The 27,831-nt window shown below is 36.9% G+C and overlaps 4 protein-coding genes and 1 pseudogene across 4 annotated transcripts; 3 read left to right on the top strand and 2 right to left on the bottom strand.

The window, feature by feature from the left end:
* Positions 1–67: 67 nt before the first annotated feature.
* Positions 68–3,470, bottom strand: LOC141848086 (putative leucine-rich repeat receptor-like serine/threonine-protein kinase At2g24130). Its single transcript, XM_074736201.1, has 2 exons — positions 974–3,470; positions 68–772 (listed from the first exon to the last, which is right to left on the bottom strand). The coding sequence occupies exons 1-2, from the start codon at positions 3,468–3,470 to the stop codon at positions 336–338; spliced, it is 2,934 nt and encodes a 977-aa protein (XP_074592302.1). The 3' UTR covers positions 68–335.
* A 4,397-nt stretch (positions 3,471–7,867) lies between these two features.
* LOC141847279 (S-adenosylmethionine decarboxylase proenzyme-like) lies at positions 7,868–9,429 on the bottom strand. The gene has a single exon (XM_074735286.1). It carries the CDS (start codon positions 9,280–9,282, stop codon positions 8,137–8,139), a length of 1,146 nt encoding a protein of 381 aa, XP_074591387.1. The 5' UTR covers positions 9,283–9,429; the 3' UTR covers positions 7,868–8,136.
* Positions 9,430–13,743: 4,314 nt separating this feature from the next.
* Positions 13,744–22,590, top strand: LOC141847802 (uncharacterized). The gene is made up of 14 exons (XM_074735890.1): positions 13,744–13,929; positions 14,012–14,060; positions 14,146–14,313; positions 14,418–14,554; positions 14,646–14,795; positions 17,199–17,300; positions 17,776–17,940; positions 18,074–18,184; positions 18,589–18,686; positions 19,174–19,297; positions 20,124–20,213; positions 21,415–21,459; positions 21,831–22,151; positions 22,219–22,590. The coding sequence occupies exons 1-14, from the start codon at positions 13,858–13,860 to the stop codon at positions 22,246–22,248; spliced, it is 1,662 nt and encodes a 553-aa protein (XP_074591991.1). The 5' UTR covers positions 13,744–13,857; the 3' UTR covers positions 22,249–22,590.
* Positions 22,591–23,283: 693 nt separating this feature from the next.
* Positions 23,284–24,337, top strand: LOC141846999 (beta-1,3-galactosyltransferase pvg3-like; annotated as a pseudogene).
* Positions 24,338–25,107: 770 nt separating this feature from the next.
* Positions 25,108–25,620, top strand: LOC141847803 (auxin-responsive protein IAA33-like). The gene is made up of 2 exons (XM_074735891.1): positions 25,108–25,472; positions 25,554–25,620. Exons 1-2 carry the CDS (start codon positions 25,135–25,137, stop codon positions 25,618–25,620), a joined length of 405 nt encoding a protein of 134 aa, XP_074591992.1. The 5' UTR covers positions 25,108–25,134.
* Positions 25,621–27,831: the final 2,211 nt, after the last annotated feature.

Here is a 27,831-nt window from a genome sequence, read left to right as displayed (position 1 = left end):
CAGAAGGCCAAGCACTAACTAGTGGCATTGGTTAGAACCAAGTTTTCAGCTCAATATCAGGCCACCATTCTTCAGTGTGCAGCTCAGGATGCTCCTTGGCCGTAGAAGAAGAAGCTTCATACTGTCTGTCACCTTCCACTCATTCGAATCGAAAGGGAAAGAAATGAAAAGAAAAAGTTCTTGCTTCCATCCACTTTGTGTTAATGGCTTGGGCACTTGTACTAGTGGCCCATCTCTTTCTTATTTTTTGTTCAAGAGCGACTACACTAATGTTTCAATCATTTATCCATCTGATGTAAAAGATTGGTCAGTGATAAACGAGTGAATTTGATGAACTAGTCGCCGAAGTTTGATTGGCTTGTCGTCTCTCCGAAGGTGGAGGATGACATGCCGAGGGAGGAAGCGAAGGTGGCAGTCATGTCGCCTGAGAGATACCTCTTCAATCGGTTCAAGTCATCGGCCACATCCATCATTGTTGGTCTGGATGAGGCACTCTCCTGCGTGCAGAGCAGACCCAACTCTAGCATCTCAGAAATTCCAACATCCCAAATTTTCCTCAATTCAGCTGCTTGGTGCCTCACTTCACTTACTAGTTGGGAATCTATGATCATTGCTGCTCGCCCATGGTAGTGACTCTTAACCCACTTGTGCAAGCTCACTCCTCCTCCGAACATTTCATCGGTAGGCCTTCTTCGGGTCACCACTTCCAGGACTAGAACACCAAAGCTATAGACATCACCCTTTGTCGATGCATTCGATCCATAGCCGTATTCTATATATATAAACAGACATTAGTATGAGATCATAAGTTAGTCTAAACAATGTATTTTCTTCTTTGTTGTGATATAACATGTTTCTGAATGATATAAGAACAAATTCTGAAAAACAATAATGAAAGATCCATGAGCATAAACTTCATGGCCCATAATGCTTTGTATCAAGAGAAAACAGATGAATGAAGAAGCATTAGTACCTGGTGCTATGTATCCGATGGATCCATAAAGCATGTTAACGGTCGAATTGCCTATATTTTCGACTGCGTTTCCGGCTCCAACCGCCGTGACCAATCTTGAAATGCCGAAATCGGAGACCAAAGCTGTCATCTCCTCATTGAGAAGCACATTGCTGGGCTTCAGGTCGCAGTGGATGACCTTCACAGGCGAGTGGTGGTGCATGTAGGCCATCCCTTCTGCAATGTCACTACAAATGCTCACCCTCTGTGCCAAGCTCAGACTGCAAGGATCCTGATGCAGGTGGCTCTCGAGGCTGCCGTTCGCCATGAATGGCAGCACCAGAGCCTTGAAATCCGGATGGCTGCATGCTGTTATGATCCTCATCAAGTTCCTGTGCCTGATTCTCTTCAGCACTTGGCATTCCCTGTTGAAACTCCTGGTCGAATTTCCAGTTTGAAGGTTCAACACTTTCACTGCGACATTGGTGCCATCTCTCAGGACACCCCTGTAGACCCTCCCGTAGCTACCTGATCCGATCAGTCTTCCGAGATCGAAGTCTTCTGTCGCCTCCACTAGCTCGCGGTGGCTGATTCGAGGGTAGTTAGACTTGACCACCGGCGATGAACTGCCATTCCCTGCGCCTCTGATTCTCAGATGCCTGATCTTTCTGATCAGCTTCACACAGCATATTGTCGCTACAAATGCAAACACCGAAGCGCTGACGGCAATGATGGCTAAGAACTTAGGAGAGCGAGACCTCCGACGACAGGCCATTCGATCGAGTGACCCACAGAGGCGTGGGTTCCCGACGTAGGAGAAGTTGGCGGCGAAGACCCCGCCGGTCGGTATTGAGCCATTGAAATCATTGCATGAAAGGTTCAGCAAGGTTAAGCTTTTGCACTCGCTGAGGCTGACGGGAATCTCCCCGTCCAATTTGTTAGAAGAAACATCAAGCGTTTCGAGGTTTCGGAGATCACCGAGTTTCGACGGGAGCTGCCCGCTGAGAGCGTTGTGCGATAGATCGAGGAGCCTGAGTTCGTAGCAGTCTGAGAGTTGAGAGATGATGCTGCCACTGAGATTGTTGACGGACAGATCAATCTCTTGGACTTGCGCCATCTTGCTGAGCTCCCATGGAAGAGGTCCATGAAGAAGGTTGTTCGAGAGGTTCAAAAAGATCTTCAGAATGCCTGAAATTTCTGGGGGGATCGTCCCTGTCAATCGGTTATACGACAGGTCTAGTTTCATCAAACCAACGCAGTTGCCGAGACTCGAAGGGATCGATCCCGAAAGCTGGTTTGTATGAAGAAACAAATATGACAATCGTGAAAGGTTGCCTATGCTCGTTGGAATTGCACCAGACAAGCTGTTTCTTGATAAATCAACCAAGCCGAGTGAGGTAGCATTCGCCATCTCCGCAGGAATCGAACTCGACAAAGAATTGCTAGCAATGAACAACCTCTCCAACTTGGGCAGTCGAAAAATTTCTTCCGGGATCGAGCCCCTGAGAAGGTTTCCAGACAGATTCAGCAGGGTCAAGCTAGAAAGGTTTGAGATACTGGAAGGGATTCCTCCAAAGATCATGTTATCTTCAAGATTGAGAACTGACAGAATCCTCGTGCCCCCGCCCCAGCCTATGGCAGTCGGCAGTGATCCACCAACACCGAGTCTTCCCATTTCAAGCTCTTGTAGACTCGAACAGTTGGAGAGAGCAAGGAAGAAGGGCTCGAGGTTGGTGTTGTCGTCATGGCTTGTTAGATCGTTATCAGCCAGGTGAAGGAATTCAAGGAAGCTCCACTGCGGAATCATTTCGGTGGGCAGTTCACCTGAAAGATGGTTGTTTTCAACATCTAGCTGAGTCAAGTCGGATGAATTCGATAGCCATTTCGGCAAAGCTCCTGACAAGTTATTCAGATACAGATTGAAGATGGACAATCGTGGAAGAGCAATCTCACTGCCCGACGGTATTTGGCCGACGAGAGCATTCTCAGAGAGATCTATGCATCTGATCCGACTGAGATTATGGAAGAAAGATTCCGGAACCTTTCCTCCTAACTCATTGTGCGCGAGGCTTAGGTAACCAAGGGAAGATATATAGCCGAGCGAAGGAGGAATCGTACCGCGCAAGTGGTTGGATGATAAATCGAGGAGTCGGAGACGCCTCGCGCTGGAAAATTCACTCGGTATGACCCCGGTGAGGTGATTTTCCGACAAGTCTAGATAGGTGAGTCCGGTGATGTTGGCGAGCGCCGGCGACAGAGGGCCGGCGATCTGTGAGCGGTTAAGAATCAGACGCATCACATGGAGACGTGAAGGATCTCTTGAACATTGAACGTAGACAAAGTCACAAACATGAGTGGTCCGATTCCAGTTTGTCAGGGCTCCTTGTTCAGTTAGTCCGCTCTTGAAGGCCAACAGCGCATCTCTTTCCCGGAGTAGTCGCTGAGTGAGCGCCGCTACGGCAGCGAGTTGGAGGAGAAATGCAAAGATGGCGTGCTTCACCACCATGGAGGATGTCATGCTTGCGAGAAACAGAGACTTTGCCATGTTATCATGGTTGGAACTCCTAGGCAGGAGCTATGGAACAGAGGTGAATTTTTTGTGGGAAGAACACGAGGAAGCCAATGAATGGGAGAGGTAGTGGTGGTGGAGGTGGTGGTGGTGAGAGGAAGGTCAGAGGCTGAGAGGTTGTGGAAGGTTCTTTCAAAAGAGTAATAATTATGTGATAATCTTCTTTCTTTCTAGAGGAGAACTATTCATGAATTATTTGAATTTTTGTTTGAAAAAAAATTCATTCAAATTCTGAATTTGATTAAATTATCCAATTGATTTTGAATTTGAAAATATTATCAAATTAAACTCAAATTTAACCCTATTTAATTCGTAAACTTACGCGTGTGTATATATATATATATATATATATATATATATATATATATATATATATATATATATATATATATATATATATATATATATATATATATATATATATATAAAATGAGCCGAGTTTAAATTAGACTCATCTAATTTTTAAATAAGTTTTTTTTAATCGAATTTGAGTAGTTCAAGGACTATTTAATTTCATGATGAGTTGAATTCAAACTTAAGAATTGAAGTTCAAATTGAACTCGAGCTTCTTATTGTTCGGCTTCGTTTGACTTGATTACACCCTTACTCAAAATGGACTGGTCTGATCTGATTGGTCTGTCACTGTACAGTTCATCCAACATGACTTAGTTGGCACCTCAGCCCATTTGGTCTACTCGGTTCGTCTTAGCTCAAACAGCTAGCCTGACCGGCTCTATTTGCTCAATTGGTTAACTTGACTTGACTGCCCTGACTGACCCATGAGTTATGTCAGACTGGCCCAATAAGTTAAGGATGGGGATCAAATTAAAATCATGAAAAAAAAATAAATAATCCAATTTTAAATCTTCTTCCTGATTATTACATAAGACTTAATGAGCTAACAAAACTAACATTAGTGTTAATACGTAGGTGTTATAATATCTGCAGGTGTTATAATCAATGTGGGAGGGTGCTTATAATATTAGGGTGTCAAAAATAAATCCAATTCGATTCAATTTGAAAAAAAATAAATTAAAATTGAGGATTTTAGATTGGATTAAATTCGGATTGAGTTTGGAATGACATGTGTTGATCTAAATTTAAGATTTAGAGGATTTTTTTAGAGTTAAATTAAATTTTATATTAAAAATTATGATGTTTTGTTTGATATTAGTATACTAATGATAAAATATTGAGATAGAAATGAAAAAATATTTTAAAAATATTTTTTTTGATTTTTTAGGTTGGTTGGATTATACGAATTCGAGTTCAAAAATATATTAATATAATGAATATGTGGTAATGCAAATCTTTTATATATATATATATATATATATATATATATATATATATATATATATATATATATATATATATATATATATAAGAGATGACGTATACAGAAAAGGAAGTTTGAAGAACTCAGAGAAGGAAGTTCGAAGATCTGGTGTCAACTTTGTTAATTACTCAAAGATCTCTGGGATATTTTATTGTAAAGGTAATTTATTGTGGACACTTTTTAAGAAAGGATGAGAGAGATTTTCTTAGGTAATTAAATAAAAAATCCTCACTATGTTTCATCTATGATGAAATCATTAATCCGTAGGATAGTGGTCAGCTCCCAACCTTGAGGTTGATTTAGGTGTTGCTTTATATATAGGATAAGCTCAACCATTTAATTAGTTCAATAATGATTTGCTAGAGTGGATTAAGGAAGGCATGCATGCATTATGATGCTTGAACCTAGTAGTCTAAACTCTAGTATACTCTAGGAATCCCATTTATGCAACTTTTGTATTTCCTTTTCCTTTGTTTTTTATTATTATTAAAGAGAGATTCGAGAAGATAAAGATATTGTTATTGAGCCATGGAAGATTATTATCTATAAGTAGTCCAACTCTAGGATTCTCATCTACATGTGCATATTATTTTTATTGTATTTTAGGTCCAAATTGCATTATTGTTCAGTTAGTTGAAGGATGACATAGTATAACATAATTGAGTTATGGACTAGAAGGGTCGCTCAAAAGAGTGACGGAGCGATCTAGTTACATGGGTTAAGCGAAATAGTCAAGTTATGTGTGTTGACAAACTAGTCGTGTGGATTAATCATACTGAATAAAAAAGGTGGGATAGACAAGCTAAGCAAGTAGATAAAATGATGAATTGAACAAAGCAATCAAATTAATTTAATTGAATGAGCTAAGTGGAATGTGTGAATCAGTCAAGATGGATATGCTAGGAGGGATAGGTGGGTGAGAAGAACTAGATGAGGATCGATAGAACTAAACATATTGATTGAGTTAATTAGTCTAAGTACATTAGAAATATAAGTGGGATGGACAAGTGGGGTGGGACAATAGATAAGGTAAATCAAATGGATTAACTGAGCTAAATAGATTGATTAAGTCTAGGTGGCAAGTTAGGCAAAGTGAGCTAAGTGGGTTATTTAAATTAAGCAAATCATACAAACAAGTTGAGTCGAGTTGAGAAGAGGGGAGACAATTAGATTGAATACATTGGTCAAACCAAGTGATTAGATCAATCATTGATTGAATTGAGTAGATTGATTAGATCTATCAAACAAGTGCGTAAAATGAGTGAACCCAATCAATTCATTCAAGAGTCGTATGAGCCAATTAGATAAAATGGTTGAACCAACGAGTTGAATACTTAGATGTGAACTAAATGACTTTAAAAAACATTTTCATACAAGGATAATTTAGTATTGTAATTTAGCATTGCACAATTATTTGTTTGTTTTATATTCCTTACAACATACTTTTGAAGCACTGAAAAATAGTTATCCTATATTTATTACATGAACTAAACTAGGATAGGATATTATTCCTATTTTATTCATCATCTATTAGATTCACTAGAAATAGCTTTTCATTCATTCCTTGTCTATCCCATTTGCCCATTCCCCAGTATGTAAAACCAAAGACACCAAACATTTTGATACCTAGTTAGATATCATAGGCAAAGATTAATTGACTAATTGTTTAGCATTCCTAAATTAAAAAGGGATTTGAGAACCTTCTTATACAATGATATCATAAGCAATATATAATTCGGTGCCTAATTTTTTTAGCATTCCTAGTGTGAAAAAAGGATAATGTTTTTAGCATTTGTATCTTATGATGATAATGTTACTTTGTCTAATGCAGCCTTTTGTTATTATTATTGTTATTCTTGTTGCTTAGGATAAAAAAGCAGTGAACAACCATTCAGCATTGTCCTAGATCTTAGGTTCTTTTTCTCTTAATTTCGACCATTGTTTTCTAGTCTTATTTTCCCTCAAACAAACAAACAAACAAACGAACAAAAGACTAAGTGGCAACCATGAGACTCATTGGACAGTTTTAGAACATCCTAGCTACTAGTTCAAACAGCTGCAAGCATTCACCCAAAGGCACTCAGTCAATCGATTCTACTTCATCGACACATCAAATGATTACTTCTTCAGTAACTTCTTTCACTTTATGGTACTCACAAGCTTAACCATTCTAGTCGTCTAGAATTTCATACAAATCATGCACGCCAACATACCATACTAACTGCAGACAACTTTTCTAGTTTCTTGTATTTATAATTTCGTGTATCAGAATATGGTTATGAGAAATTATCATAGCATTGTTTATCCAGTTTGAGTAATTGTCACTAATCTATAATTGAGTGAGTTTCAGAGTATAACATATATAATATTATCAACTTGGTAAAGCAAAATTCCTACGAATAATCCTTGTGCCAACTGTTGAAGGTCCAATTGTAGAAGCATCCCTTAGTTTGAATATACTTTCCAACGGGTTTTGATTGCAACTAGGGTCACTATAAGAAATATGCATGCACTCTTATCATCAATTGGGATTTCACTAATTGTAAAAGAAACCTTGCTTGACCTAGTTTGTAAGTGTGTGGGGATTCCTAATGGTAAGTAAAATGTTAGCAATAGAAAAGCTGAGAATATAAAGAGAGACAAACCAGAATACAATAATTAATAATATGAGCAAAGTCCAAAATATAAATTAATGCGATTTGTTTATAGTCGCCCCTACACGAAAACCTCCATAACACATATAACTAAGTCAAAATAATTAAACAAAAATAACATCAGTGCTCAGGCTTAAAAAACATTCACATGGCATGGCCCTAAAGATTCTCGGCATATTATTAAACAACATGCACGCGTACCAAACAGATTAAAGAATCTCATGTTGGCGCTAGATCTTTCAGAGATGTTGCAACTTGCAATGCAAGCAAACACTGGGATAAGACATAGATGCTTCCTGATAGAAAATTGAAATCTAAATAAAATCAATCAAACTGTAGAAGATGTCGAATAGTTTGTTTTAATAAAGAACCTTTATTGACGCCAACAAGAACATGTTCAAGAGACAGACAGACTACTAAATGCTCATTGTGGAAGACAAGACAGCAAACCACCTAGAGCATTGAAATATGAATTGAAAGCCATTGCATACATAGCATACAACGACTACAAAGAGTAACTGCAAACTAACTGGCTGACTGCTTTACTAATAAGTAAAAGGAATGAACGGAGAACCGATAATACGATCACAAATACTTTTGAAGCATTTCTCCAAACCTCAGTCTAATCATTTCCTCTCTTCTCCATCATCACAAACCATTCTTCATCTTTTTCAGTCTCCTGGTCATCTCTCGCCCACTGATGCAGGATGGACCTTGGTGAGACAGCACTAACTGGGGAAGCAGAAAAGGTCTGGTAAACCAGTAATCCACCATCTGGCAGCACCTGCTCTATAATTTCACCGGATGTATAGCCACAGATGTCGACTTTCATTCCCCAAGAGGAGGCATGCCCACGTCCTCCAAATATGGTGACAGCAACTGAGAACTCAGAGGGACCAAAGCATGTGAGGACTCTCTCGACCAAGTCATGGTAAGATGTGGACTGAGGATTGAACCCCATGACCTCATAGCTTGCATAGCTGAAACCATCCTCCGGGGTTACATGAATTGTAGAGAGAGCTGGGCCACATATCCCATTCATAGAGTAACCACATGGCTCAAAATCAAAGTCGCAAATCTCCATCTCAGGGATGATCTGAGAGATCCCAGAGAGCTTTGTCATCTCGCTGGCAGATGCAGCAACGGAGTTCTTGTAGAAAATTGATGCATGGTCAGTGTCCAATCCAGTCATACACATCTCCAAAGTAACCATAGGCGTCTCTGGCTTCTCAGTAGCGTAGTAGATGTGCCATTTGCGGTTTGGCATCGATGGATCAGAAATAACGTAAGCATTACCACCAGATTTGAGGCTGCCAAAGAAGCCATTCAGGACATTGACTTCTTCAGTGAAGTTGCGATGCGGGGATGGCTGGGCACTTGGGAAAATAAAGGTCCCCCTTGAGTATTTTGCAGAAATAAGAGAGAGCGAAAGCTCTGCAGCAAGCTCAAGTATTCTAGGAATGGAAAGGAGGAGCTTGGTAGTCCCGCAAGTCTTCAGAATGATCTTGTAAGGGTAGATGAAGAGGCTCGACTCAGACAGAACATAGGAATCAAAGTCCTCATTTGCCAACTGAGACACAATGGTGCAGCGTGCCAAGTCCAAAACAGAGTCAATCTGTGCCCGAGAAAGGGCACGCAGTCCTTGACCACGAGGGTCAGCAAAGATTGATGCCTGAGAGAAGGTGATCTCCAAACGTTTCTCAAACCCCTCAAACCCAATTGCAGAGAGTGGGGCAGGGTCCATGGAGTCATTCATCGAGAATGCCATTGAGATCGACGGAGAAGAGAGACAGAGAGAGGTTAGGTTATTAGAAAGCAGCTAGCCAGAGAGTTGAAGGAAAGAAGGACAAAACAAGAAATAGGCAACACGTCCTACACTACTGGAGGATCAGAGGGAATATCAGGATGGCTTCCTCACGCACTGCAAAAGATCAAATAGTCATAATTAATTTTCACGAGAACAAAAAATTTGATATACAGCAAAGAACAATAAGAAAGCAAACGATCCAATTTTTCTCCTTATCACTATCGTATTTTTGGAGGTTCTTACGTTGGAGTAAGCAGCAGATTGGAACTTCTTGATTCCTCCGTGTGGTCGAACGTCTTCAATGCTGTAGCCGAGGGGAGCTTCGTATTGTAACGAACTACTACTACTAGACTTTTTCCCACCTTTTGACTCCATTAATTCATCAACAATATCTGAAAAAAGTAGAGACTAAACGATGAGTAGATTGAATCAAATGAGAACACAAAAGCCAAAGATACAAAATAAACAATTTCTAATCATCAAAGAGACGAGCAAAAATAACTGCTAATCAATTACGTCTCAGGAAAAAGAAGGCAGATCAAACGACGATCCAAGACGAAGGATAATACATCGATGGATGTTTACAAACTAAACAAACGAATATATTAACAACTAACAAAAGCAGTAACAAAGAAGCAAACGACAGAAATCCCGAAAATAATCAAAATCCTACATACTACACCCCACTGGAAATAACCTCTGCACAAAAAAGAATACGAAAAGATCGCCACAGATGGAGATTAACCGATAACGCGTCAAGAGAAGAACAAAAAAACTCAGGAAAAAATAACAAGTTGAGGATTCGCGATGCTAATCGAAGAACAAAAGAATGGGTTAGAAAACAACCGAAGATCTGAAGACGAACAAAAGAGCGTCAAATTTATCACAAGAAAACGTACGATCTAAAGGTCTGATGAGTCTGCTGTTGCTCGCCTATATGTTTCCCGATTCTCTCGCCTCCAAAACCAAGGAAGAGCCCTTCTGGGAGAAGATCTTGCAGAAAGAACACGGATGGAACGAGGAACGTGGAGAACAAGGAAACCCTAGAGGCGGATGGATGAGGAGGAATAAGAGGCAACGAGCGCTATAAATAGCGGCGGAGGAGGATTCGCTTTCGCTTCCCCTGGATAGAGCCGCCGCGTGTGCTGTGAACCGCTCCACCTTATTCCCCTTTATCGGCACTCGCTTCCCGTCCGCACCTCTCGCCACCTTGGCTTTATCTGGGTCCCACGTGTGGGCCCCACGACTTTTGAGGCGGTAAGTTGGTCCGGTATCTTTGCCGCGTCGACTCCCCTTTGGCCGCTAGAAGCCAACTTGTTAGATACTCTTTCTCTACGTACCCATGGTTACACCTGTGACAGACGAGTGGCCCCACTACCGTGGATAACCGTTGACCAGGTAAAATTCGGGTGTCGTCGGCAAGATTGGAGAATAGTTTTTGAGGAAGCAACGGCATCGTGCCGGTTCACGGTTCACGTGAATTAAAAATTGCCTACCAAGAGAATTGTTCTTTTTTTAAAAAATATTTTTAAAATTGAACTTTTTTTAATAATAAAAACTAAGAAACTTCCTTTTAATTTTTGTCCATGAAAAATATATTTATTAGCATTTACATAAAATTTATAGTATTTTGAGACTAGTACATAAAATGAATTTAAAATAATAACATGAATGATTAAATATGTTATCAAGTCAATTTTGGCTGTCAAGATTTAATTAATTGGTCGTTGAGCTAATGTATGAAATTTCGGATGCAAACAAACAAAATCTAGCGTCGAGAGGCTTTTTGACTATTAAATTGATGGATATCAAAATCAAACAAGCACGACAATATTGCCGTATAAGACTCTTTTGGTTGGCAGATGCTATAATTGTCATTGAAGAATAGGCGGTGAATAACATCTGCGGCTAAAATTTCTCGGACACCATTGATGGGTATCGTCTTTAATTAAAACAATCACAATATAAAATATATTGGATTTAGTAATTTGGAATTAAAATTGTTCTAAATATTGTTGGAGTAATCGGCCTCTAATCAAGGTTGTCTAAATTCAAATTAGGTTTTAATATTTGATCATATGTTTGATGTGAAAATAAAAAATTAAGTAAGTCAAAGTTAATCGAATATTTGATAATGGAGAATAGGTGCCAATTCGGGTGGGTCAGATCTAGTTGAAGCAAAAATAATATAAAAAATTTTGAACCCAAGCCCTATAACCCGATCAACTCGAATAACTAAAAAAAATTATTTACTATTATCTTTGATAATCCTTCACTTTTATTTTAATATTTCATCATTGTCATACTAACATTATACTAAAACATCTTTATTTGCAAAATAAAATTTGATTTAATCTTAAAAATCCCTAAACCCTGAATTTGGGTCAATCGGAACCTAACCCAAACTCAATTCAACCTCAAACCCCTCGACCCGAACCGAACCCCAAAACCCCAAACTCAATAATTTTTGGGTCGACTTGGGTCGGATTTATTTTTGACACCCCTAGTGGAGAAGTTCAAATAGATTATGATTGATCAGATATTTGACAATTAAAAGTTTAACATGGAATTGATAAGGGTGAAGTTCAAATGAGTCACAGTTGATCAATCACTTGATATTTGGAAGTCCAACATGAAGTTGATAAGGCTTAAGTCAAATGGATCACGGTTGATCAAACACTTGATAGTTGAAAATCTAATAGAGAGTTAATATGAGACGTGAAATTCAAATGAGACATGGAAGGCTCAACATTTAGCATGAGACGTGAAGTTCAAGTGGGTTAAGATTGACAAACACTTAATAACGAAGGAAGTCTAAATAGGTCAAGAAGAATCAGATGTTTGACAATTGGGAAGTTCTGGTAGGTTAAGTTTGATTGAATGTTAGACATGAAATGGAAAATCTTAGTAGGTCAAGATTAACCAGATGCTAAGCAATAATGAAGTATCGATAAATTAAGGTTGATCTGATGCTAGTTAAAAGTAGTTCCGATCGATCATGGTTGACCGAATGTTAGGCAAAGGAAGTCTTGGTAGGTTGAGGTCATTCTGATACTAGGTAAGCAAGAATTTGATCTTGGTAAGGCTGAAACAGGGGTATCGATTGACTGCTATGAACTAGCAATCAATTGATGAGCTCCTAAACTCTAAGTTCGAGGTTGAGAGGTTTTAAGGGGATTTGCTATATATCAAACGATTGTTGAATATGAGTAATTGAATAATGATATTGTTGCAGTGAACAAAAAGTTCTTGAGTTGATCTAGGAACTTGAAGGATCATCATCGATCAATTACTGAAGACTATCAATCGATTGATAATACTATTAGAGCTAACAAAATATTTGAAACTCGAACTCGACTGTGGAACTTAACTGCTAATGCAATAGTCGATTATTAGGTCTTTAATAGTTGATTGTATAGTAGTTGACTGATGACTTCGATGTTGAGTTGAAAAAAGTCATTGAATGGTCTAAACTCGACAATGTTTAAATTATGACAAAGCAATAGACTAATGATGGCAAGCAGTCGACTGTTGAGAAGAAAGCAGTCACGGCAATAACCATATAAAAGCGAGATTTTGTGGAAGATTTTGACACTAGTTCTTATAGGGTTTTAGAGGAGAGAGTGATATTACATTTTTATAGTACAATCCCAAATAATAAGAAAGCTAACAAAGAGAGATTCATTTGTAAAGTTATTTATTTTTATTATTTTGCATTTGTATTTTTATTGTATTGCTCGTGAGAATAGATTATAAGGGATTTCTTCATCTCGTATTCAAAAAAGAAAGCATAGTGATAATATCGTCAGGATGTTAGACCGTGGAATAAGAATCAAAGATTCCAAATATGTAAATTTAATTTGTTATACTTGTGTTATTTTATCTATATTTTCGATGCATATATAGACGTATATACACGAATGAGAAAGATCAAAATTAATTATTATTCACCCACTCACGTCACTAGTTCCAATAATTTTTTTTATTATAACTCCATATTGCTACAATTTGACTTAAAAATATTATACTAATATTTGATAATTTTAACGATGTTAAACTAATTTTGATCTACTAGTTGTAATTAATATTCAAGCTATTTTAACAAATGTTCTAATTATTTTGATGACAATTATTTATAATATTTTTAAGCATGTTTTAATTAAAACCATTAAAATAATTATACTTTAGAGATAATAAAAAAATAAGAACGCCTTTTGATATTTGTAATTCAACTAGCGGTCGGAACAAAAAAAGTTACGCGCCGCCACGATGCTTGCGACCATCGGAAAGGGCTTGCGCGTAAAACAAATGCGTATAAATCAGGCGTGCGAAATCACAGTGCCATCTGGCTACGCTGGCTGATCGAGACCCCACAAAAGAAGGCGAGGCCGAGGCCGATCCCGCCGCTCTTCCTGCGCCTTGACTTCAGCTGTCCTCCACGGTCTACTCTTTGCCGCCGCACGCATCGAACTCGACGGCGATCGCACGCTTCTCCCGGAGCACTAGTTTTTCCCTCCCACTTCCGCCACCTGGGAAATGGCGGCGGCTGTGGCGGCGGCAACGAGAAGGGCTCTTGCGCCGCTATTATCCTTCCGCAACGGCAAATTGGTAACGAGCTCGAGTGCGCACATTATTTTTGTTGACAGACTCTGATTCCGGCCTCAATATCCTTTTTCTTTCATAAGTTCAGCAGGAATCGGTTCTCTCGATGAGTTGTTCTCGCTCGGGATGGCGAGGAGGTTGGTGTTTCGATGTTGTTTTCCTGGTTGGTTTTCTATCGGCGGGAACTATTTTGGGACTAAATTAAGGGTTTCTCGGCATTAGGGTTTGAGGAAGGAGCGTGTCGGAGGGAGTTCAGTAGCACTGCAGCTCCCGAGATGGGATCCGATGAGAAATTCGTGGATGGGATCCGCCATGCGTATGAGGAGGCGAAAAGAAGCTTTCTAAACATTCCCGTTGCACTCAAGGAAATGCCCAAGATGGATCCAGAAGGCACGCCGTTTTCTGCCCCTTATCCGCGTGTTTCACATGTTTTGGTTCGGAAAAGGGGAATGTTGGAAGCTAACATTCTTTTTCCTATATTCTTGCGGTAACAGGCATCTATGTGAACAGGAATGTGAGGTTAGACGATATTGAAGTCTTCGGATTTGATTATGACTACACACTTGCTCATTACTCTGGAAACCTGCAAAATTTGATCTACGACCTCGCCAAAAAACATCTTGTAAATGAGGTCTGTTAGTCAGCAGAACCTAATGCATACTTATTCTGTATCTGTTATAGTTTGTGACAGTAACTCTTGATTTGTTGAATGTGATGCTCAGCTCCGGTATCCTGAGAGTTGTTTGCTATTTGAATATGATCCAACGTTTCCAATCAGAGGACTGTGTTATGACAGGCTCAGAGGATGCCTTCTGAAGCTTGACTTTTTCGGGTCTATTGAAACAGATGGGTGCTTTTTTGGACGCCACAAGGTGACCTCTTTTGCCTTCTATATGATGATACTATGTTATAGTTTGCATAGTTAGAGAAGACTTATTTTCAGGCTATACATGCCAGCAAAGTTAAGATAGTTTGCAGTAATTCCACCTTAGGTAATCTCCCAATAGTTGTGTCAATGTTTGCTTGTTTATAAACATTGTTGTCCTTGTCAACATATATACACTAGGTCTAATCAAATATTTGAAGCCAATTAGCAAATTAGATAATTAACCAATTATGCTAATGTAGAAATTTGTAGCCAAGTGGATATTCTTTTGTTTACTTATTTGATCAGTTTGGTATTAGTACACTAAGGGCCATACCATTGATTATTTTTATATGTTTTAACCTCATTGGATACTATTTTAGTGAATATTCTATCAGCCTTTAACTTGATAAAGCTACAAAAAGGCCGTTTAAAAAAAAAAAATTAAGATGTGTAAGTTAGAATTGTTTCAGAAAAGTAACTTGTATATGCTGTGGAAAAATTTAATGCAAATGTTTGATAATGATATGACTGGTGGAACATAACCAGAAACTATATAATAGTTTGTATTTATATGTTGCTCTGTAGCTTATACTGTTATTTTATTTGCTATTTAGTTCTAGCAAAAAATAATTATTCTTTATGAACAATAGGTTAGTCAAAGAAACTTCACTTTAGTAGCGCTCATTATTCTCTTTTCTCAACTTATGTTTAAAGGTTTTGTAATATTTTAATTCCTTAAGCACCTTTTCTATCTGTTTGCAAATATAGGGAGGAATAAAAGATTAAGTTGCTTAGTTTTGGACATAGCTGACATTTTTAACATTGTGAACGTGCAAAAATTTTTTTTGATGATTAAAAGCTTTTTGAAAAAGGAGAACCTCTTTGTTAGTTTCATGAAAATTGATTTTTTCCAAAAAATGCTCTCTCTTTCAAGAGGCAGCAATAGTAAATTAGTCTTGGTTCTGTGTAAGTTTATGAGCAACTACCCTGCTCTGGCCTCCATGATTTAAAATTCCAAAATAGGGCCCATCTATTTGGTGTTTCCAAAATCATGCGAACCATTTCAAATGGACATTACCACTCTCATTTGAACCGGGCTTGAAAGGGCTTGTATGATTAGACCGGTTCAATGTGCATGGCAAACACCTTCTTGTGGTTCATGGTGTGCATGCTGCACCTCAATGACCATATTTTTGACAGTTGCTTTGGAAAATGGAGTACCACTCTCCTCCGACCCTCTTGGAGTATGCTCTCCACTTGATCTCCTCCTCTGCTTCTTCCCATTTTGCCATTTGTGACCTTGATGACTTGACTTGGCTCTACTTTGCTGCGCCCCTCCTTCACTTCCTCCTGATGTTGTGATGTCACATGGTGAATGCCTTTGGCCGACGCATTGTTGTTGCTCCATGCATTGCCTCACCAACAAGAATATCTCTTGGTGAAACCCCCTTTTTGATGTTCAACTTCAATTTCTACCTCATGCACTTTTCTAGTGAGGGTGAACTAGTCGGGATCCATGAGTTCCTTGACTCTGGTGGCGGCAACTTCCAAGACATCTACAAGCGCAGTGCACTGCATGTTGCTGCTTGCCAGGGGCTCATCAATGTCGTTGAGCTGCCTGCTCCTCTGGAGGTGGGTGCAAGTTGATGTCCCAGATTGGCGGGTCAACATGATAAGTCTCTCTATTCTTTGGTATTGTGGTGTTCTTCTTTCAAGATTGAATAATAGTGCCTTTCATGGCAACTGGCTAACTGCCACAATTAATGTGGCTAATACTTCTGCTACACTGAATTAACTTCTTCTTAAACCTACTTGATTTAATAGAGCGTCACCGATCTGTCCTCTTAAAATAAAAAGAAATGGTAGCAAAATTCAACGCTGTGAAATTATAATCAAGTTGAAAACTAGTGATTAAAGGAAAAGGTAGAGATCAGTTCATCAAAATTAAAAGGAACTAAAAGACAGATTGTAAAATAGTGATGAGTTTCTCGAGTCCCATTTGTTGATCTAAGATAGTTTCTTCTGAGAATCTGAGTTTTTGTATGAAAAAACCCTTTTGTTTGATATCAGGATAATGAACTAGATATATTCATTAGTTTTATCAGGGTAATGAATGAGACGTACCTTTAAGTAAAAAAAACCTTTTTTCTTGTCATTTATCTATTTTTATCAGGGTAATGAGTGAGATATATTTAAACTCAATAAAAATGAATTCGACCTTAATTACATTCTTGATAATAATAGCCAATGTTTCTACACCCATGGGTATAGTTTTTAGATATAAGTGGAATAAATGTTTAATATTTTAATTAGATTTTAACCAAAATTCTCAGTATTAGATCTAAATTGCAGCAAGCAATGAATATTACTGCAATATCATTAAAACATCTTGTTGGTTGTTAATCAGATTTCGTTGGAGAAGATTAAGGAAATGTATGGCACTCGTCATATTGGTCGAGCCCAAGCACGAGTACTTGTTGGTTTGATGGACTTCTTTTGTTTTAGCGAGGTAAATCAAGTTTTTTTATGTATATTTTGTTCTCTTATTAGTCACAAATACGTGAAATGGTTTCTGTTAGTTGATGTCTGATTCCATAGTCTACTTGAGAGACAATTAAAAAAGGTATATATGGTGAGAGAATGACCTGACCTAGATATTTGCTTTTATCAAGTGTTCATAAGCTTGTAAATTATTTATGCTGCTGCTAGTGTATCATTAAGATAGATCTTTTCTTCTCAATTATCAGCCATAACCAGTTTCTTCAGATTAGAGCAATAGTTTCTTCTATATGGACTACTTTGAGTAAGTTGTGCATCCTAACTCTGCTAGAAAATATATGTCAGCGGTGCAACACACACTTTTTAACCACTTGTTTGTCTCGCTGACTTGCTCTAAACTGTAATATTAACTCACTCTGATTTAGGTAAAAATTATCCTGGGCTATCGGATTCTAATATCAAATATTTTTTCTTTTCTTTTGTAGGTATGCTTAATTGCTGATACCATACAACATTTTGTGGATGCCAAGCTAGATTTTGATCCTTCCAATGTCTATGAAGACATAAACCAGGCAATTCAGCATGTGCATAAAAGTGGCTTGCTCCATAAAGAGATTCTTTCTGATCCTACAAAGTATCTTGTGAAGAATGTAAGAGGAGTCTTGCTCTTGTAATTCTTTAGTGAGACATTTCTTTCTTGGCTTTAAATGAGAGGTTGATGCAGATCTATTTTTGCCTGATGCTTTGTCATAGTTAAGAGTATGAAATACATGTGTTCTGCAGAGTCAGCTTTTCTGCCTACTCAAGAAGTTGAAGGAGAAGGGGAAGAAGCTTTTCCTACTAACAAATTCTCCATACAGTTTTGTGGATGGAGGCATGCGATTTATGTTAGAGGTGCTTTTCAGTGTCTATATCACTTTTGTTTGAAGTAAAACAGATGGCCAGACTAAACTAGTTGATTTTTTAAAATATTTTTCTCCAAAGGTTGAAATATTGTATAATGTATTGCTTGCTTAAACTTGTGATTATATCAGAATTTTCATTGCGGTGTCTTATATTTTCTAGTTCTTATTATGCTTTTATTTTTGCTAATACCAACACTATTGTTCTGATTAGCCAATCTTTCTAGACTAACTCTTGGTTCTGCATTAATTGATTTTGTAGGATCCTTGTGTACATTGATGTGTCCTTATTCTCAGTTTTTGATTAAATAATTATTTTCGCTCTGCATGTATTTAGGAAAACTCTCGTTGTTTCATCTGATTTTATTTGTATTAATTATCCACCTTATTTACTAGGACACTGGAGATGTGAGAAATTCTTGGAGGGAACTTTTTGATGTTGTGATTGCTAAGGCTAATAAGCCACACTTTTACACATCTGAACACCCATTTCGGTAATCTCGCTATACTTTGTATATAGCTTCCTATTCTTATTCAAGCAATATTACTTCAATGCATAGCTTGATTTATTAATGTTGGATCATTGTAACAATTCCTCACTTATGTGAGATGTTTTTGCTTTGTGAATATCTTCTTTTGGGGTACTTGAGGTAGTGCATTTCAAATATTATTAGTATGGTCAGTGGTGCGTGTACCATGTTTACTAGGTACTAAAGTGACTAATAATTTTATAGTATCAATTCGACATCTGTTGAGACTGATACCTGATTCAAGACCAGTATTTCATCCTTTGCATCATATTGATGGTCACATCCTAATTATCTTAGTTACTGCTGCTCTTGATACACAGTTGTTGAATATGTTTAATTGCAAGTTGAAGCATCAAAACTGCAAAAACCTTACTAAATCTCTTATATACTAGAAACATAAGATGGTACAATTGTTCTCATTCAATTTGTCTAACATCTTTCATTCATGTAGATGCTATGACATAGCAAATGACACGCTGGCTTTTACGGCAGTGGACCAACTTCTCCCTGACCAAGTCTACTATCATGGTTGCCTGACATCATTTCTACAAATTACAAAGTGGAAAGGTCCTGAGGTAACATAGTTTCTTGTCTTTGGAACTCCTTGAACAGGATTTCAACACAATAAGCATAGATGGTTTCCTGACAAGGACCAAAAAGGATTTGCTCAACTTTGCTTTGTTTTCTATCACTTTCATATGCATTTGATTTTTATGTCTGCAGCAGTTGATTTGCTGTTACATTGCAGATCCTTTTGTATCTCATGCATGGAATATTTCATGCAATCATTTGTGCATTATTCATGATGCCAATGTCTGAGTGTCTCTCTAAGTTATTTCAATTAAGTTATAACCTACCTTTCTGACAAATCTTTGCAGCATATTCCATACAGCAAAGGATTTGCAACTACAATAATATGTTTTTTATGTCATTTAATTTTCTAATGAATTCTTAAGTGCGGATAATGCTTGTGTGGATTGAAAATAGTTTATTGCAAAACATGTCATGTTCCAACACAAGTTCATGCATTACATCATTTGGATCTGAATACTGTTACTAAGTACAATATGAATGGGTGGTAGAGAAATTCTTAAGATGCATTTTCAAATTCAAAGTTTGGTAAGAATAATCTGTTGAACGTGTCTAAATTGAAAATGATTTATTGCAAACAGGTCATGTGTTGCTACAATTTTCATTTATAACTTCATTTAGATCTGACATTGTTATAAGTACAATATAAATTGGTGGTAGAGAAACTCTTCATATGCATTTTCAATTCCAGAGTTTGTGAACAATACTCTGTTGGACTCTTGTTATTAAAACGTTTTGTGCAATAGCTTAAGCATGATTCTTCAAGTTCATGTAATTTTTTAATAGCAAAATGATTTGGTTTATGTATAGGTAATATATTTTGGTGATCACTTGTTTAGTGACTTGAGAGGACCTTCAAAAGCTGGTTGGCGTACTGCTGCTATCATTCATGAACTTGAGGTTTGAAATATTTAAATTAAAGAATATTTGACCATCAATCATTCATGAACTTGAGGTTTGAAATATTTAAATTAAAGAATATTTGATCCTCATCTAGTACATGGTTATAATCAATGGCATATTTGTGTTCAAGTAACACCCTTGTACATGGTTATTATCAACGGCATATTTGTATTCAAGTAACACTTGTGTAGGCTGTGTTTGTGTTTGTTGTCTAAGGTCTGTTTGAGTTGCTAATTTATCTTGTTTGGTTAAAGAATAATGGTGGAATATATTCAAAAGAGACCTGAACTAACTTCTATGCATTAGATAACATCTGGTAATGCCACATGGGAGAATCTTTATGACCAGAACATTTGATAATACCACATATATTAAACGCACTTGTCACTTATTCAGTGTTCTGTAATAATTCGGTGCTAGTTAAACCCTTTTTTGTGTATGCTTTAGTAGCCCCAAATAGTTGTGAGAAGGTTAACACAGGATATATATTTTTTATCATCTGCATATGCAAATAACCACTCATTTGCTTTGCTTAACCTTCGATGATATTGTGACAACGTAAGTGTTTCATACGTCTGTGACCCAAGGCACACTACTTGAGACTTTGGAGGATGCAAATACTCAAATATGGAATTATGTTCCTCGTGAGTTCTCAAGGATGCTTGGTCAAAACTAAATAATGTGGGACATAGTTATTGTGTGTTTTGACTTGATTCTCTATTATTCATGCCATATAGTTCTTGGACACCACTATTTATGGCATTGCAAATGTTTCTCCTAGTTCATCAAAAATGGATTAAAATGGTCAAATTTTTATATTTGCACTATCAAAATGAATTTTTTGATTTTCCAGTGCATTTTCTGTAAAAGCCATTGTTGTACTGATATTATAATATTTCAGACAGAAATATCTTGAATGGCTGTCTTTGTTCTAACTTGGTCATGATTTACATCATTTCTATGTATATTTCCATGTATGTTTGCTGGAGGGCCAACCATGAATATAAAGGTTTTTTTACATCATGCTGCATCTCAGAACCTGCATTTTTACATCATGATAAAATTAAACATGACACATTTTGATGTTATCGCTTTTCGAACCGCCTATATCTATGTTTGGTAACATCATGATAAAATGTCAAGTTTTTCAAATGAATTGTGCAACTTGAGTTGGCTAATAAATATTTCTGTTCTTCAGAATGAAATAAAGATTCAAAATGGCGAGAGATACCGAGCTTATCAGGTAATGAGCATCTGCAAAATCTTCTTATCTTGTTGTGCATTCTTGGACTTATATTTATCTGTTTTTTGTGCTTCTTGCGATTGTTCCATAGTCTTAACATTATCAAATATGACTGCCACTCCTTGTAAACATCACTACGTTCTTTCACCTGCCGATTTTCCTGGCCTATCAACTCCTGAACAGGAAGTTACTTGTTGACATTTGCTAGTGTTATATTATATCTTATCCCAGTGTTCGTCTTGAATTAATTCATTGCTCTAATTTAATGGATCTTCAGTGCAGAAATGTGTTCTTTCTATTAATTTTATCGAACCTTTTGTGGATAACCAGCCAAAACATTTGCTTATGAAAATCTGAACTTGTTTTTACAGGCAAAGTTTCATATAATCGAGGAACTGCTTGGCAAACTTTATGCCACAGTGGTTAGCGGTGAGCGAGGACATGATTACCGCAGATTGGTGCAAGAACTTAATGTGGAAAGGCAACATTGTAGATCCACAATGCGTAGCCTGTTCAATAGTGGCTTCGGAGCAACATTTCTTACTGACACGGGTCAGGAATCTGCATTCTCGTACCACATCCATCAATACGCTGATATATATACAAGTAAACCTGAAAATTTCTTGTCTTGCTCTCTCGAGTCATGGCTACATGTGCCCTATGACATAAAGATTATGCCACATCACGTGAAGGTAACACTCGGTTTTAAGAATCTCTATTTTCTGCTAAAACAATCTTTCTTATTAGTCTTTCTCGCAGGTACCATCAAGTCTGTTGAAATCACAGTAGCAATTTACTCTAGATGGAATTTTCATGCATGATCGAGCATGTAACTTCTACGTGCAGCAATATTTTCAGATAAGATTTATCCCCTCGAAATTAGTTAGTGGGGAGGGAATTTTTTCTTGCAAATACTTCCCTGTAGCACTTATAACTGGAATTATCATTCTGGAGCTTGTGAATGTCAACTTCCTTTTTTTTTCTCTTCGTTTCTCGTAATAAGTAGAAGCGATTGTTCCTGTGGCATCTTGGGCTGCAGACTTGAGTCATTGCACATTAATTGTTATCATTGTAGAGTCTGATTGAATACTGGTCGAGTCAGTTCTAAATTTTTAAGCAACAAAATTTTGTTCTTGGTCATCATCTCAATTGCATGGTATGTCATGTAAAGTTATAATGTATTTGATTAAAATGTCCCTACCTATTAGACTTATTAAAAGAATTTTTTAAATGTTAATATAGCTCTTTTATTTTAAAGTTATTTTTATTTAAATACTATTGAGTAATTGTTATAATGTGTAATTTTTTTAAAAAAAATTTAATGTGATTAAAAATAATATATGATGCACTTTTATATAAAAATTATTTTATCAACTTGATCAATGTTAAGTAATTTTCATTAAAATCATTTTAAAAGTCAAAATTATTATAAAAAATAAATTTAAATTTAATGATTGTTATAACAATTGTAGTCAATTTTAATTCTGAATAACAATATATTTGAATTTTAAAAATTTACAAGCATTAGTAAGAATATTATGAAATCAATCATATTTGAATTCAGAACTATCAAATGCTGAATAATATTTTTTTAATAAAATATTAAATTAAATATATATTAAGGCGATTATAGTAAGTAATAAATTTATTTATAATTAATAACTACCAATATTGAAAAAAATGAATATATTGATTATTTTTAGAATACTATTAATACAATACAATTAAATAAAAATGAATTTAAGATGGGTGCGAATTGATTTTGTTTATATAACTAATTTACTTCTTCTTGTTTTTTCCTTATCATTTCTTTTCTTTTGAACCATGAAGGCGAAGCTCATCTCTGTTCTAATCGTCCTTCTCTCCATCGTCTTCATTCTTTACTTCGCCATGCACCTCGATGACGTTCTCACAATATCCTCCGTCTCTGAGTTAACGGATACGCCAACACTCCCTACCGTTCGCGTGCTCCTCGGCGTCATCACAGTGCCTGACGCCTACGAGCGGCGCGGCATCGTTCGCAATGCCTACCTTCTCCAACAGTCGTCGTCGAACAACAACGTCGACAACGATGGTAATGGCGCCGTCGTCGATGTCCGATTTGTGTTATGCAATTTGAGGACGGAGGAGGAGCGAGTGCTAGTGGCGATGGAGATGCTGGTGTTCAACGACATCATCATCCTCAATTGCACCGAGAACATGAACGAGGGAAAGATGTACACCTATTTCTCTAGCCTTCCCTCTCTGTTTGGCACCGGTAAGTACGACTACGTCGCGAAGACCGACGACGACACTTACTTTCGACTCGATAACTTGATTCAAACACTCATCAAAGCACCCAAGGAAGAGGTATATATCTATATCTATATCTATATATAATCTTTTTTTTAGTTAGGTAGCTTAATCGCATGATGGGCAGGTGTACTTGGGGCTTTTAGTCCCACATGTGGAAACGATAGAGTTCATGTCGGGAATGGGCTATATATTATCGTGGGACATGGTGGAGTGGATCTCGACGTCAGAGATGGCTCGGAACCACACGGTGGGCCCCGAGGACGTCGTCACGGCTAGGTGGCTCGAGGCCGGTGGGCGAGGAAAAAACAAGATGGACGTGAAGCCGAGAATGTATGACTTTCCGGAGGAGCCATTTACATGGTTTCGCCACGGCTTCATTCCTGATACCCTCGCTGTGCATAAGCTCAAGGACAGAACTCGCTGGACCAAAACGCTGCGCTACTTCAATGTTACGATTTAGTACTATTCTACTCTCTTTTATATATATATATATATATATATATATCATATTATTTGTTTGAATTTATTATTAAATCTTTCTCTTAGAAAATCAAAATATTTATTTGAGCATGTGTCTTCTTAACGCACTTTGACTACCTCTATCTAAACTCACCTACTTCCTCAAGCTTGGGTACGAATCTCTCAATGAACTTACGTCCTAATGACAACGACGACTATGATTTTGTTTTTTGTTTTTTCCGATCTCTCTATCTCTCCTTTAGAGTTAATTCTCTGCTGTCGAAGGAACAGTTTGCAGTCTTTTGAGATATCTCACCCACCTCCACGCACACAGCCTTCCCATTTACTCCTTCCTTGCGCACTGTGCACCTCACCATAGTTCATCCACTCAATCATCTTTACCTACTGAATTCTTTTTTTTAAAAAAAAGAAGTTGATTCAAACAAAATGGTAAAATAATATTTAGGTGAGGTGCAATCATTCATCATCATCAAGAAGCTTGAATAACTAATCTTAGCTCTCGGAATATAATTGATGATTAGAATACGAAAATGAATACAAGTGGAATGTTGATAAATTGAGAAATATCAATTTTTTATTGAAATTGGATGACTGATCCTCACACACCAAAGCCTCTTAATTTGTCCTCATTATTGCCTCCTAGCAAAATCAAACGTCAACACAACAGATGCAGCTTTCCTTCTCACTCTTAAGCAACCACACACACAGCATGCATGCCCCCCTTGTTCACTACTTTAAAGCCTTGACATGTGGCATCACCCCTTAGCCTCCTCAATCTCATCCCCCCCTCACCTCACCTTCACCTTCCTCTCGTCTCTCTGACTCTACCCCTCCAGTTGCACTTTCAGTTCATCCAACAATTCTCACCGATCGAGCTAACTAATTAACTAAGGGCGCGTGATGAGCAGGCTCGAGGGGCACAGCCATGATGCGCAGCTGAGCTTATCAGCCACCGCCGCCGCCGCCGCCGACGATGTCGCCTCGAAGATCGTCCCGCCGGTGACTGTCGTCCTCGAGGGGCGATGCATCTGCCACCGCATTCGCCTAGACGAGCACTCGGATTACGAGAGCTTGGCCAAGGCTTTGCACCGTATGTTCGTCGTGGACGTGAACGAGAGCTACGGCCGTGGGCATGAAGAGGGGGAAGGGCTTGACCTCGCCAACGCAGTCCCTGGCCATGTGGTGGCATATGAGGACATGGAGGATGACCTCCTCCTTGTGGGGGATCTTCAATGGAAGTGAGTCAATTCTCATTTTATTTAAAAAAATTATTAATCGATTTGATTTGATTTGCTTAATGGTAAAATGGGTTCTTTTAGTGATTTCGTAAGGGTGGCCAAGAGAATACGAATTATCCCCGCAAAGAGAAGTCGTCAGAAGCATTGAATACAAAGGAAGAGTTATAATTTCTTCTTCTACTGTATTTTATTTATGAATTTGTTCTATGTATGATGCTTATTTGCAATTATAGCAATTGAGAAAACATATATGCATTCAATAAGTCTTTTATTTTCAGAAATTTTCAATCAAAATCTAGGCCAAAAATAATAGTTTATGTATTATTTAATTAAGAATATATGCCTTGGTTTTCGATACCAAGTCTTTTCACTTTCCCAAACTTTCATTTTTAAAGTTTATAAATCAATTGCATGCGCTGGTTCATATAAAGAATAATTGCAAAGGATTTCAGAGGGAAAATGTATTTTTTGAAAAAGGTATAATTGAAAAAAAAAATTCTATATAGAAAGATAGTTTTAAAATTTAATTGACAACAACTTAATTTTAAAACAAATGCTCAAATTAATTCATTAGAGTTAAGTCAAATGTTAACATTCCTAAAAAACAGCTCAGTTCATGCAATTTATTGTAAACCTTATCAACATGCATCAAAAAAAGGTGTAACATGATATATATTATTAAAGTTATAATCTATATATAAACGACATAACTTTAATTCCCCCTATTAAGAAGTGTACTAATTCATATAAAGATATCAACATTATAGTAGATTTACAATCTGATTCACCAAAATAGATAAAGGGATTGATAGGTACTTTTAGGAGGATAGAGACTTGGTGGACATAGACTAGGTAATCATGGGTTACTACTGTAGAAGAAAAAGAAAAGGGTCAGAAAAGTTGAATGCCAAAGCTAATCACGCTTTCACAACTTAGCTGTTGACTCATCGGTGGCTAGCTAGCTATCCGAAATCACTTGTCATTTGTAGAGACAAAAACTATAAAGTGGAGAGGAGATATAAGATCACCTATTCTTCACGTATAATTGGAGATGATTGTCTATAGGAGAATGTTTAGTCTTCAAGTAGCAATTGGAGATGACTACCTATGGGAGAATGTTTAGAGTCTTCATTTTTAACAATAATCAAGGGATGTTGGATATCTGAATTGAGTCCATGAGAAACAATAATACCGAGATACTGGAATTTTAACGAATACGAGACACTTGGCTATGACATGTATGATTCATCATATATGGATGACTAAAAACTAAAATTAGTTTTGAGAGAGAAGGTGAATGTAGATGGTACTTATAAGAAAATTTCAAATACTTATGTATAGAATTTTAAACATTTATTATACTTTGTCAGACATGATAAGATATTCAAAGTGAACATTATACATCTCTTTTTGACTGATATAAAAATATTTATCTATATAAAAAAATATAACTTTCCCTTTAAGAATTATACTTATATCCTAAAAGTCTCATATTTTTTTTGTAGTTATTAGAAAATTTTTCTTATAATATTACATATCACAAAATAAGATTTATATTTTCAATAGCAATAGAAATAACATCAATTAAAAAATATTATATGCCAAATAAAAAAGAATCTCAAGGTTTTACGATAAATTTAAACAACAATATATAATAATAGTTCGATAGATTTATTCATAAAATATTCATCTGTATATGACGGTGATTGACAATTTAACACAACTAAAATATCTTTTTTCATCCTAGATTAGGATCCACATCGACAATTCCATTTACTACATAAGTTTAACTTCTATTATTTGTCATTATATCTAAAAATCATTCATCACAAATGCATTTATCAGTTCATTGACAAATTCATACTTGTGGGGCTAGTTATATATTGTCCGCGTGCATGCAATTGATTAAGTCAATCATAAAAGGACAATGGTCACCCTCAAAGTTCTATTGTGATACACATGTGAGAGCATCTATCTTGTGCAACATAAGATGTGCTTGAGATCGAGTGGTCATTTCTCTTAAATGTGCCATATCATAAAGAAGATTCATCGCACATGGAAGGTGAGCATGCGTATACAATGAGAATGGGACCAAGGGGGAGAATAAGTTCAAGGCAAAGAACTTAATTCTAGGATGCATAACATATTTTTTACTACAACATTGTGCTCAATATAAAATAAACATAAGTTAAACAAATATTGATATAGTCTCATGCTATTGTAAATTAATTATACATTAATTGTTTCCCATTATGTTGTCATAGAATTGCAACATTGACATTCAACATAACAACATCATAATAAATGCCAAGTAATATATTTTATAGTAATATTTTGCTAAATAAATGCAACACTTTTA

This window comes from Curcuma longa, chromosome 16 (assembly GCF_044706935.1).
Source record: "Curcuma longa cultivar G26 ecotype Majalengka, Jawa Barat chromosome 16, ITB_CL_G26_1.1, whole genome shotgun sequence".
NCBI classification, from domain to species: domain Eukaryota; kingdom Viridiplantae; phylum Streptophyta; class Magnoliopsida; order Zingiberales; family Zingiberaceae; genus Curcuma; species Curcuma longa.
Note: the sequence above shows the minus strand (reverse complement) of the source record. Positions and strands in the feature narration are given on the sequence as shown.

Bases quoted from the DNA above. Each gene is read 5' to 3' on its own strand.
- LOC141847802 (XM_074735890.1), top strand. From the start codon at position 13,858: ATGGCGGCGGCTGTGGCGGCGGCAACGAGAAGGGCTCTTGCGCCGCTA. The intron at 17,301-17,775 runs GTAAATCAAGTT...TTTCTTTTGTAG, and splicing joins ACTTCTTTTGTTTTAGCGAG to GTATGCTTAATTGCTGATAC. The intron at 17,941-18,073 runs GTAAGAGGAGTC...TGTGTTCTGCAG, and splicing joins CAAAGTATCTTGTGAAGAAT to AGTCAGCTTTTCTGCCTACT.
- LOC141848086 (XM_074736201.1), bottom strand. From the start codon at position 3,470: ATGACATCCTCCATGGTGGTGAAGCACGCCATCTTTGCATTTCTCCTC. The intron at 773-973 runs GTACTAATGCTT...TTATATATATAG, and splicing joins CATCGGATACATAGCACCAG to AATACGGCTATGGATCGAAT.
- LOC141847803 (XM_074735891.1), top strand. From the start codon at position 25,135: ATGAGCAGGCTCGAGGGGCACAGCCATGATGCGCAGCTGAGCTTATCA. The intron at 25,473-25,553 runs GTGAGTCAATTC...GGGTTCTTTTAG, and splicing joins GTGGGGGATCTTCAATGGAA to TGATTTCGTAAGGGTGGCCA.
- LOC141847279 (XM_074735286.1), bottom strand. From the start codon at position 9,282: ATGGCATTCTCGATGAATGACTCCATGGACCCTGCCCCACTCTCTGCA.